Raw genomic sequence first — 12,267 nt, forward strand, 5'->3', positions numbered from 1 at the left:
GTCTGTCATTCTACGCCGCCTTATCACTTGTGTAGTTACCAACGAAGTCAAGATCCCGAAAGAGTCCACACCGATCACCCACATAGTTACCGGCCACCATTTTCCTAACTCCTTCCTGGCAACGACCACTCTGGTCTCCATCTCTGCAATCCTGCCATTTCGAGAATGGCAGATACATGGAATTACACAGTACGTGACCTTCTGACGTTAGCTCCATGTCCTTGAGATCCATCCAAGTTGTGTATTTCCATAGTTTGCTCCTTTCTATTGCTGCATAATATTTCCTGGTGTGGATGTACCAGTTTGCTTAGCCATTTACCTGCTGTGGGATATCTGAGCGGTTTCCAGTGTGGGGCCATTACAAACAAAGCTGCTACGAACAACTGCGCACGTGTTTTTGTGCGCACGTACCTTTTCATTTCTCTGGGAAAATGTCCAGGAGCGAAAATTCTAGGTCACATGGTCTGTTTCGTCCCCCGCAATATTGCATTCAAACAGTAATTTCTGAACCAAACACTTTTGCTAAAATGTCTAGGCTATTGTGTACCAAGTGTGAATTGCAAAAAAAATTTTAAGATAAAAAATAATAAATAAGTAAATAAATGTTTTTGGAAGACAAAAACGTCTAGGAACCATCTATCACTTTAAACATGTTTTCCTAAGGAAGAGCTCCGATCATATGTTTACAGATTCAGCTTCCTCGAATCCGTTCTGGTAGAGAGAGTATAAACAGTATTAAAAAAATAAATATTTCAAACTAAGTGCCAAACAGCCCTTAAAGGTGGAGAGGGGGTTTTATTCTTTCTTGATGGCATTTTCTTCTAAAATGGAAAAGGTACATATACCTGTAGCTTTGAACAGGTAAGAATGAGCGGGAAAACAATGGCTCAGTTCTCTGAAGACTGCACTGCAGCAGGAGAAACACGGCCAAAATGCACAGTGCCCCCAGCTTTCTCCTATGTCACAGGACAATGTAGCCACAGGATGGTATTACCTCCCCGCCCCCCTGCCGGTCATGAACCAGCTGCCCCATCTCTGTCCCACCCCCCAGGACGAACTGTGGCTGAGCCTCGTCTGGGTTCCAGACACTGCCCAGGGCACTGGTAAAAAGCCCTTTTACATTCTGAACCTGCTAATAAAATGTCAGGAAAGTGTGGTGGCCTTATTGGGGTGGAATATGTATTCTTTACAGGTCACTGGAGTCTCGGCACACGTATCATGTTATTGTATTTAGAATAAACCGTACTATTCTAATGGTTATAGAAATTACAGCAGCAGGAAAGCGTTCTCCATCCAATACTAGGAAGTCGTGTGTGTTTTCTCTTTGGTTTGAAGTGAAGCCTACGGGATGAGCTACACCTCCAGATATTCCACAGAAGACAGAACCGCTCTTTACAAAGGCTTGCTGAAAGCAGCGCACAGAAGCAGGCTGCGGGAAACGCAGGGAAGTTTCACAGCACATTCAGAATGAATGTTGACTTTCCTAATGGCTGTGTGTGTACAGGATGCTTCTGAAACACCCAGGAACGTAAGGGTCCCCTGCTGGTAATCATGAAGGAGCCCTGTGACAACTGAACCCTTTCAAACTGCGACTTCTGGGCTCTGCTTCGGAGGAGAGAACAGCAACCCCCAGACTCCCCGTCTTTTTTGCTTCTAGGGTGCTGTATGTTGTAACAACGCTAGCATTGCTTTTTCTTTTTTTAAAGCTAAATCAACAGCAATTTTCTAGAAGTCCAGAAGGCCCGCACAAGAGGGATGCCTGTTGCTACAAAGGACGTGTTTGCATCCCAATTTTGGAAGAAAAATGAGGGACACAGAGAAAAACCGAGGGATGGCGAAGGTGGAGGGGGTGAGAGAAAGGCGAGGGTGTGGAAGGGAAACGGATTTTCTTTTAAGCTATGGCTTGCTCCTAGTGGCTGCGAGGTCAGGCTCAGGAAGCCGGCTCGTGCTGTAGAGATTTTAGGCCTGTTCGCTGCTTCAAGGGTGCTGGTGGGGCTGGTCCTGCCTTCCTCTTGCACCCCCAAAGCCTTCTCTGGGTGAGGGTTGTGTAGGGCTGGGAAAACCTACATCCACGGTCTGCGCTGCTTGGAGGGCAGCCTGGCAAACGCTGTCCACTGCTCCTAGAATCTCACAAACAATGCACGTTGGGCCAGCCCTCTCCAGGGGACTCATCTCCCTCAAGCTCCTCAGGGCCCCACCCAGCCGGGACAAATGACAGAGCCCACCTTCTGTCCCCTGGGGGGCTGTGACCGCCAGGCCACGGGACTGACCTCTGGCTGCCGTTGCGGATGTAGCCCGAGGGGCACTCCTGCATGCACTCGCCGTCGTGGATCACAAAGCCCTCGGTGTCGCTGCTCTCGGCGTTGGGGATGTTGGCGCAGAAGTCGCGGTCCACGCAGCGCCAGCCCTCGAAGCGGTAGGTGTTGGGCGGGCAGCTGGGCACGCAGACGCCGGCGTAGTAATAGTGGCGGCAGGCCACGCAGGCCGCGTCGTCGTCCGGCGCGCTGCAGCTGCCCAGGCACTCGGGGTGGCAGCACTCGTTGTTCTCGGTGCACGCCCGCTTCCCGCACGCGCTCGGGCACACTGTGGGGCAGAGGGCACAGGGCGGTTAGACGGGCTGGGGCCGGATGGCCTCCTCCGGGCCTGGCCAGCATTCCACGCGGTCATTCCCTCCCCCCAGCACCAGATGGCTCCACGGCCCACCACCAAACCAATGGATCACTCGTGAAGTCCCCACGCGGAAAATCACAGGGCTCTGCATCCCACGTTAACTGTGCAGTGACAGTGCTATGACAGACCACACTCCAAGTTCCAGCAAGCAGAGCCTGGTGTGAAGTCCCGCCTCTCCCGTGTACTCGCTATTGATCCTTTCTTTCCTTCTCTATCACACGGGTACTCACACCCACCTTAAGGCCGCCGAGGAGCATGCGGGCCGGCTTAGCGTGACTTTAAAAGGCACTACGCCCCCCTCCTTCTGCATCTTGAACGGGCACCTGACTGAAAGTATCTTGAAAAGCCCTGGGGTGTGAATAGATACTGGACGATTTGAAAAACAACTGAACTGGAATATAGTAAAGAGGACACCACTCACATTTACAAAATGCTTTGGGAAAGTTCTTACCCCACAAAAGGGATGATATCCACTTACTCATGCATCCTAAGCTATTATATCACTGAGAAGCCCTCGTGTCTGATGGTTATTCTCAAATACAAGAAAACGGATGGGTAGGTAGAGTCTCTGAGCCGAGGGGACCACAGGATATCAGAAACCATCTCCCTTTGCCCCTCTGTGCCACAGGTAAGCGAAAGCAGTGTCTAAAAACAAGAGATCCGCAATTCACATCCCAAATAGATCAGCTGGTGTTTACTTCCGTAACGGTGCCGTAAGGATCACACTCGGGGGCTGGGAACCTCACTAGCAAATAAAGTGTAAATCCACAAAATGTAAAATCTGATTTGCATTATACATTCCCTACTTTTCCTCTGAGTTGGAAAACAACACAAAATTACACACACACACACACACACACACACACACACACACAATTGATTCTGATGCGCATTTAGTGAAGATTCTATTTGTTCTTATAATAACAAGACATGCTAAAAAAAAAAAAATCAGAGCTCACAGATAAGACAAAATGTAGAGCACTTAACCCACTGATCCCTTATCAATACCTTCATGTGGATCTTTCCAGATCCTTTCCTATACATGGGCACGTACATATAAATATCTATATAACAAAAAAAAGAATCATGCCACTCTAAAAGCATTTTTTCGTATAATAACTGGTGACTTTGTCAATCCTTTAACAGCTACATTGCCTCCCATAGCACAGTGTTTGGTAAGTTACAACCAGTCTTCTTCTATTAGACATTTCACTTACTCCCAATATTTTATATGCAATTTTCATGAGGATCCTTAATTATTTCATAAGAATTCATTTCCAGAACTGACCTTGCCAAGTCAAACTGACCTCTGGGAAGTTTGAACCAATTTACACTCACACCAGCTGTGTCCGGGAGATTCTGTTTCTGTTTCACCGCAAACAGGTGAATTTAAAACAGAAGTACAAATTGCCAGTTATAAAAATAGTCATGAGGATATCAAATACAGCACAGGAAATACAGTCAATACTATTGTAGTAACTATATATGGGACCAGGTGGGCACTAGACTTATTGGGGTGAAAACTTCATAAGGTATATAAATGTCTAATCACTGTGTTGTATACCCGAGACTAACATACTACATGCCAGCTGCAACTGAAAAAATAAAAATAACTAAAAACAGATACCAAGACCCTCAAAGCAAAACTGTCACTTCTGAAGAAATGAGACAAGTTCTCATGATACTGTCAAGCTTACAAAAATGTTACAACTTTCTCCTTTGAAATCATCCTTTGGCAGAGCATCACGAAGACTAAATCGGACCAATATCTACTTGCAACAATCCCCCCACACCTCACTTACAACTTAAATAAAATGCTATCGAAATTGATGGAAAGCAGACACTACTACCACATAAATGTAGGACTAAACACTCAAGAGCATTTAAAAGAACAGGGGAAAAAAACCAAAACCGTCACGGTGGACTTGCTTGAAATCAGTTATACCCAGATACAAACGCTGGGCATTTGCAGTATGAGAAAAACAAACAAACAAATACGTGACAAAGTGTCTGCAGATATATTCTGCATTCCAGTCCCCATTCCACCGGACTCTGGAGACTGACACTCCCCAAAGGGGTGTGTTATAGGCCGGCACACAGTGTGGCCGGGAAACTAGGGTTTTGTGTCTGCGACGGGACCTACCTCGGAAGGAATGTCAGTCAAGCTTCGATTAGAAAAAGTCATCTTCTGTAGGACTCAAAATAATTCCTCTTAAAGGGATCCCAACTCAGGGGGTTCCTTTACGTCACCTGATGCAAACTGTGCACGTATTATCAAATACTCCGGGGGGGAATAAAAGGGGCTGAGGACAGAAGGAGAAAGGACAGGTGACCTGTTTGCTAAAACACAAACTCTGTAAATAAGAGGCCACTCCAGGGATGGAAGCCGGTGTGCTCTGGGCTGCGGCACAATTTGAGAGAATTCTGGACGGCGGGCAGGAGAATGCGTGGAAGTCCGGGGGATTAGCGAGTCCTGGAGCCAGCCCCAGAAGCCTGCTGTAAATTTTGTCTCATCGCAATGTATATAAATATTATTAGTGTTCAGGACTATTAAGGGATTTCTTGAAAAGCCCCGGGCAGTGTGTCTCGCCAGCAGATGGATGGCTGCTCCACGTGAATGCCAAAACTTTAAATTTAGTACCGTTACCAAATTTCCAATTACGGAGCTGTGGGAGAAACGAAGGGAACCTCTTCCCTGGCTTCCATGAACAAGGACGGTACCTGGCAGGATGAAAGGCATTTCTGCTTTTAAAAAGAAAAAGAAAATGGAAGCTGCTGTAAGCTAACAAATATACAGGGACAAAGGTAAATTGATTTTGCCTGTGAAATCTTCCTGTTCACTGGAATTCTTACGACGACCAATAATGAAAACAAGGCTGTCTATACAGACGGAAAAGCAAACGACATGTCCCATGTCTACTACCAAGAGGATTGGTTGGGGGGGTCACAGTTACATAAAAGCTCATTCTCTTCATTTTGGGGGACAGAAAAAAAATACTCACATATATCAGCCTTTAACTCTCTCCCTCTCCGGAACCCTTGCATTTATTAAATTCTTTCTCAGGTTTTAAAAAAAACATTTGTTTTTGTTCTCGCCAGTTAAGTTCTTTAACAATCTTTACTTCGGTGAAACCATATTCAAAAGCATATGATACAGTGCTTTGCTGGAAGGGAAGATGGAGAATTCTACATCTTCACAAAAGAACACAAAATGGACAGGGGGACCACTTCGCCACATAATTTTTTTAAATGCAAATAATTGTATCCCAAATGATTTCTGAAGGACAGAACTAGTTCACAGATGTTCAAATGAGGTCAAACTTCTGAGTCAAAATCCAGACTAGTTTCAGGACATCTTGGTTATTTCTGGGTCACCCTAAGTGACACCACATTGTTCCATATAAAAAGAGGGACGCCTTTTCTAATTGGCACACATCATTATGCAAAAAGGTGAACTGAGCAGCTCTTACTGCTAGGAAAGTGTACTTCAGCTTCCAAAGTGCATCAGGGAGGTAGATACGGGGGCCAGAGAAGTTTTACCGTTTTCTTGCTTTGCCAGGAAAGGAGTGGACTCCATCAGTGAGAGGTGAGGGGAGTGGAGGGGAGGGACCCCACCTGGGGCAGCTCAACACCCAGGTGCACCCAAGGTTGTTGGCATTGCCCCCCAGAGGGCACTTAGCCACGGGTGCGGGAGTGAGAAAGGCTCCTTTGGACTGTTACATCCGTCAGCCTTTTCGGTCAGGCCCTAGGCTACATCCTGCGGAGAGGAAGGTACAAGGCCACCCAGCGCTCCCAGGGGCCCCACCCGGAGGACGAGCAGTGGCAGTGCTGAGAGGAGCCAGCAAAGCCCAGCAAGGAGGGCTTTCCTTTCCAGGGGAAAGGACTACCAGGCTACAGCTTGAAAAGCCAATAGGAGCCAGCAGGTGCAGGGGGAAGTCGGCAGGGCTGAGGAATGGGGAGAGCAGGCAGAGAGAACCTGACTGGGCAAGGCTGCATGACTGAGGCTTGGGGGACTGGAGGGGGTCGGGGGGGTGGGAGTAAAGACAGTGAAAGCCAAGGTATAGGGAGGCAACAAGGGCCTTTTCACCCACAAATAGGACTTTGGATTACTCTGAAGAGGAAAGGGATGCTATTTAAAGATTCCAAGCAGGGCGTCATGTGAGCCGGTGTGCATTTTCGAAGGATCACTCTGGCTGCTGAGTGGAAAACGGAAGGGCAGGGTGGCCCTGGGCCACCGTAGCCATCTCTGTGAGCCGGGATGGTGGCCCAGGTCAGGGGGGCCGTGGTGCAAATGGGGCAAGTGGGCAGATTCAAGATGCATCTGGAGAAGTTGGAAGAAGGTGTGGAAAGTGTGGCAGAAAAGGTTTCTGGGAGGGGTCAAGGAAGATCAGGTCAGTCTGAGATGTGCTGCTTTTGTGTACACCTCCAAATGGAAGAAAAACGGAAATGCCCAGCGTGAAGCAGCATGGTGGCAACTAGGGGGCTGAGCTGGCAGTGTCACGGGGTGTGGTCAGCAGACAGAGCGAAAGGGGGCTGCCCGTGGGGGGAGGGAGGTTTGAGGGATGCCGAGAGGACCCTCCTTAAGAGACACACAAAGTTCAAAGAGAAGTAATGCTGGTCATGTTTTTGTGGAATGTTTCTTCTAAGCCTCACATACATGGTACCAAAGACCTAAAGACAAAGAGCTCGACCAAGGTTGGGCGCCCCTGCTTTCTCTTTGGTTATCACATCAACCGGAGTGAGGGAATAAAGAGAGTCCCGGTCGCGGGCTGCTGCTGAGGTCTCCATGACTTGTTGCCTCTGGAGGTCCATGGCCAATGAACCATGGCCTTTCCAGCTCAGGAGGCCAGGCCAATGAACCATGAACTTCCCGCCACAGGGTCGCACGTTCCAGTTTGGACAGAAAGGGTATCCCCTCTCCAGGAGCCAACCACAGAGGAGCTCAGGCCAGGGAGCCCACGACCAGCCCCGAGTGCTCCCACTCGGTGAAATAATGTTCAATCTGCCCTCCCTTCTGTCCTCACGCACATACTGTCCCCGACCCAATCAGCCCAAGAGCAGACATCAGGCCAAGGAGGCAGAGTGGGGAAGGGCACCCAAAGCTTCTCAGACTAGGGCAGAGCTGCTATGTTTTACCACAGCTTATCAGTGTGGAGTTCCCGAAGTAAGTCAGCCAGGACGGACGAGCAGGCTTATATGAGAATGTTTAGGCCCATGAAATAAAAGGGCAATAAACCTGGTACAATTATGTGTGAGCGTGCGTGTACACACAAACACACACAGTAACGCACAATTTTCTCAAAAGGAAGACAAGAAGCAACGTCAAGTTTCTTGACATCCTGACCAACGGTTAATAGAAAACTGCCCAGAACTACTGTCTAGAAATCCCAGGTGAAGTTTTAAAACAACTTCCAAACAAACAGTAGCCATTATGCCCAATGCGTGCAGCATGGCGAAAGAAAGTTCAAATGGCATAAACATATCATAAATGTTCACAAAATGAAATCACATGTGCAACAATGTTTCTCTTCTCAATGACAAAAGCAAATACCTCCTGAGCTGGACAAAACATTCTGCCTTTAGTAGCCAGAGAAGATACATTTTAATTTTAACATCCAAAGATACTGCAGTTCCTCTGTTGGAACCCAAAGTATTCAGTGTGTCAATGAAAAGTCATCAGGAGAACTAGAGGTTCGGGAATGCACCCAGAAGCACCCAGAAGGAACTGGAACGGAATTCTAGATGCCCACAGAAAGGCTGGTCAGTAAGAGGAGTGGGCCATGGTTTGGGAACCTGTGAGCCTGGGAGTTTTTGAAAGTCGCCTGAAAGCTCTCGCTTCCTCCCAAGTTCAGGGTGTGGGAAGCAGCTCCTTCCTTGCAGCCTTGGAGGGGTTTCAAGACTCAGTTTTGAGTAAACTTCCTTCCTAACAGAAGGCCCCTAGACAAGGTATTCTCATGTTAACACCGGAACTTTCTGATAGGTTGGGGCGCATGGAGAGGGGGCAAGAGTTTCCTACTTTCACTGTTCATCACTCCCCTCCGTCAATTGTCATCTCCCACCTTCCACTCCGGCTGAGGTGACCCTGGGCGGCAGGACGGCTTTAGAACATGCCAGAACAGGCCCTAGCCTCCTGCAGGAAGCTCCCGGGACCATTAGATCTGCCTCCAGCGCATAAGCAACGAGTGATCATGCTTTTCTTTCTCCTTTTCATCAAACCCCAGATTCTTAGAGTTGAAAGGAAGTATCTCATGCCTGTCCAAGACACTTCTCTACAAAAACCCAGCTGAGCCTTCAAGCAATGTTGAAGGGGGTTCATTAGCTTAGAGAAAGGGCTTCTCTGACCGCCAGAGCTCTTCTTTCCACCCCTCGAGAACGCACTTTCTATAGTGTGCTCTCCCGGGCCTCCTTCCGGCGTCTGGTACTCAGGAGCCGTGGCTGCTTTCTTGTGCAGCTCAGACGTTCAAGTACTCAGGCTCGATAGTCCAAGACGGCAACCCTGGCCTCCGTCCAAATGCCTCACTCAGTCACAGCTCATGTAACTTGCACGAAAACCACGGCTCCTTCATACCTGCCTGTCCGCAAACCACAGTGTGGCATACGAGGGGACTGAGAGACCAGCGGTGGTCTTCCTCGACGAAGGTGGGGGGTGTCTCCCTGAAGGATCTTCAAAATAAATATGGTCATCCCACTGAGCTAGCGCATTCAGAGCTTCTAATTGCCTCAAATTCCAGCCTTCTTTGTCGCCATTACCGGTTGAGTCTCTCCTGTATGAATGCAACTTGAGTCTGAAAACAGGATTTTTTATTAGCAAAGTTAATAATCACTGAGCACTTTCCATCTTATATACATTACTTAACTTCCTAACAACAACATGGGGTCTGTATCATGTCCGCATTTGCAGATGCCCAAATAGAGGCACAGAGATTTAATCATTGTCCAGGGCTATGAACTGTCCGAGGAAACAATGGTTAAGCAGTAAACCTGGGCGTCAGACTCAGCTCTGGCTCTCCGTCGCAGCCTCTTCACCCACTGTGTTCCGACGGTGGCATGATGTTTCAGCCTGTCTCTGCTAGCTACAAGGAGAGGACGAGGGAGTTCTTCTCGTGCCACTTTTCTTTGTAAGCCTACACCCATCAATAAAAAAGGAAATCACAAGTCCGGGCACCCCTTTCCCCTCCCTGAAGTGTAGCACTTAGACCAAACCCACGGAACGTGACACTCTGGAAAAAGGTCCAGCATCCAGGTGATATTAAGGACATAACCTGTGCCCACGAAGTCTTCTTTATTTAGTGACTTATAGCAAATAGAACCTTCAAGGCCATTTTCCAGCCCAAATTGTCAGGTTTATCAGTAAGGGTCACTGCTAAGTTGAAAGGTGAAGCAGCAAGTCAGGCCATGGAACTTAGGGAAAATTCTACGGAACCAATGCAATTATATATAAACGGCAGTGCTATCCGGAAGGCAGACCCATGAGACCCAGGGAGACGCAATGGCCCACAGAACCTGTTCCACCCAAATAAGGCTTACTCACGATTAGTACAGTTCACTGTCTTTACCAACCCATGTATCTCAGCAAGACAGAAAACTTGGTCATGGAGGAGACGAAAAAAACAGTCTGTGCCTTCCCCTTGGTCTGACACACAAACAACTATAATCAAGGCTCAGAGACATAACCAGTTCCAAGGAAATCCTCACTGTCTAGAACACAAGCCGAGGGGGTTGGGGAGACATTTCATACTGGCTGCTGAACGTGTGTGAACATTTCATTAGTGAGCAAACGAAATAATCAGCTACAGGCAATGCCCACTGGATCACGTTAGTCGCCAGGATCCAACAAGCAGGGCTGGGCAGAATAACTGAGAAAACAGAAAAAGAAAAAAGGCGACCGAAAAGCCAGAAGGAGGGAAGTTATCACAGCACCATCATTAAATAAAAATGTCAAGAGCTAATTAGTGAGAGTAAAGAAAGAGCAGCATTCATGCAAAAATACGAAGCGGGATTTCGGTTACCACCATAAGCTACGTAAGGGACAGAAGTCAGTTTCAGGGGGTCTTCCTCTCGCTGTAGATGTGTGATTTTTTTTTCCCCTTCATTCACACATTTTCAAAAACAGCTTTATTGAGATATAATTCACCCTCAATTCACCCAGTGGAAGTACACAAATTGGTGGTTTTTAGAGTGTAGTCACCAAGTGTGCAATCACCCCAAAGAGAAACCCACTGGCCACCCCCCGGGCCCCCATCTCCTCTCCAACCTCAGGCAATTACTCAGCTATTTTCTGTCTCTACAGATTTGCCTCTTCTGGGCATTTCATGTAAGTGGAATCGTACAATACACAATCCTTTCTGCTTGGCTTCTGTCACTTAGCGGAACGCTTTCAAGGTCCATCCATGTGGTGGCATGTGGCAGTACGTGTTTGCCTTGATTTTGGTTCTTACATTTAGACGTCTGAGATCCACAGGTGGCAAAAGTAGGCCTGTCAGCCTTTCTAGTCACACGCCGTGATAAAGCCATGAGTCTACCAGCGGGAAGTTGGTGGAAAGGCCCATTTGGATGCCAGCATCTATTCACAGCCTCAATTTATTCTAAAGGAAGAAAGACTTGATACCTGCGAGATGAACTAAATTATGTCATTTTCTGATATTAGGAAAAAAGAGGACTAGCCATCTAAGCTTGGGGGGGGAGGGAAGGTCACCAAATCTGTGACCCTCCTACCTGCTGGGAAGATGGAGGATGAAATATGCGAATTAGCTTAATCTTTATAGACACACCAGGCAAAGGAAGTTGATTCCGCATCTCAGCACCATGAGGGAAAAGGAAAGGAATAAGGTCAGATTTGACGGTCTCACTCCTTATATTCTTATAAAACAGAATATTCTTTTAAAACAAAACAAAAATAATATTATCTAATGTACTTTAAAATTGTCCCCAAATTCTTCCCTCTAAACTCATCTGCAAAGCCTACGTACAAACCTGGGAAGGGCAGACAAGTTATAATGGGAGAGAAAGCAAGGCAGAGGGGGTGGGCTACTTCAGAGGTGCACATAGGACCGATCCTGCGTTAGGCAGCTGTGGTGAGGGCAGCCTGTGCCAGCTTCTTCACTGGGACACACAGAGCGTCTCTCATCCACAACTCACACTCCCTCCTCCATCCGTTTTTTTTAAGTTTTTTTTTAACTTTTCTCAAAAAAGAAGAGAGAAATCCCCGCAGAATGGGTGATTCTTCTGAGCCTCTTCCCCGATGCTGGGACCTCCAGGCATGACCACATGAAGACACCGGTCGCTTACTATTTTGCCTGTCACAGACGCACACATGGGCAGGGTGGAAAAAATACTCTGTTTTCACGCACTTAAAAATTACTCCCAGTTATTTTAAATTTGGAACTGTTTGTATATTCCTTATAAGTTTATAAAACTCACACTGTCCCTCCATGACTAACTAAAGTGGAATTGAGAGAGTATTCTATATTTATAACTTGTCTGGTGGTTCGTGCTTACAGCCCTATTTCCACTCTCTGTTACTGTACACAGAGTTATGTGAGGTATTGTGGCCTCCTAAACTTTGCTGATTTCCTAACAAGGCAGGCCTGTGTCCCG

General features: G+C 47.4%; 1 protein-coding gene across 1 annotated transcript in view; it reads right to left on the bottom strand.

Moving 5' to 3' along the window:
• IGF1R (insulin like growth factor 1 receptor) overlaps positions 1–12,267 on the bottom strand; it is a 253,534-nt gene that overhangs the window by 48,728 nt on the left and 192,539 nt on the right. Inside the window, exon 3 of the mRNA XM_033099996.1 lies at positions 2,271–2,583. Within this exon, the coding sequence (XP_032955887.1) occupies positions 2,271–2,583 (313 nt within the window). The remainder of the gene's footprint in view (positions 1–2,270; positions 2,584–12,267) is intronic.

The sequence above is a fragment of the Rhinolophus ferrumequinum genome, chromosome 28 (genome assembly GCF_004115265.2).
Source record: "Rhinolophus ferrumequinum isolate MPI-CBG mRhiFer1 chromosome 28, mRhiFer1_v1.p, whole genome shotgun sequence".
Lineage (NCBI taxonomy): Eukaryota > Metazoa > Chordata > Mammalia > Chiroptera > Rhinolophidae > Rhinolophus > Rhinolophus ferrumequinum.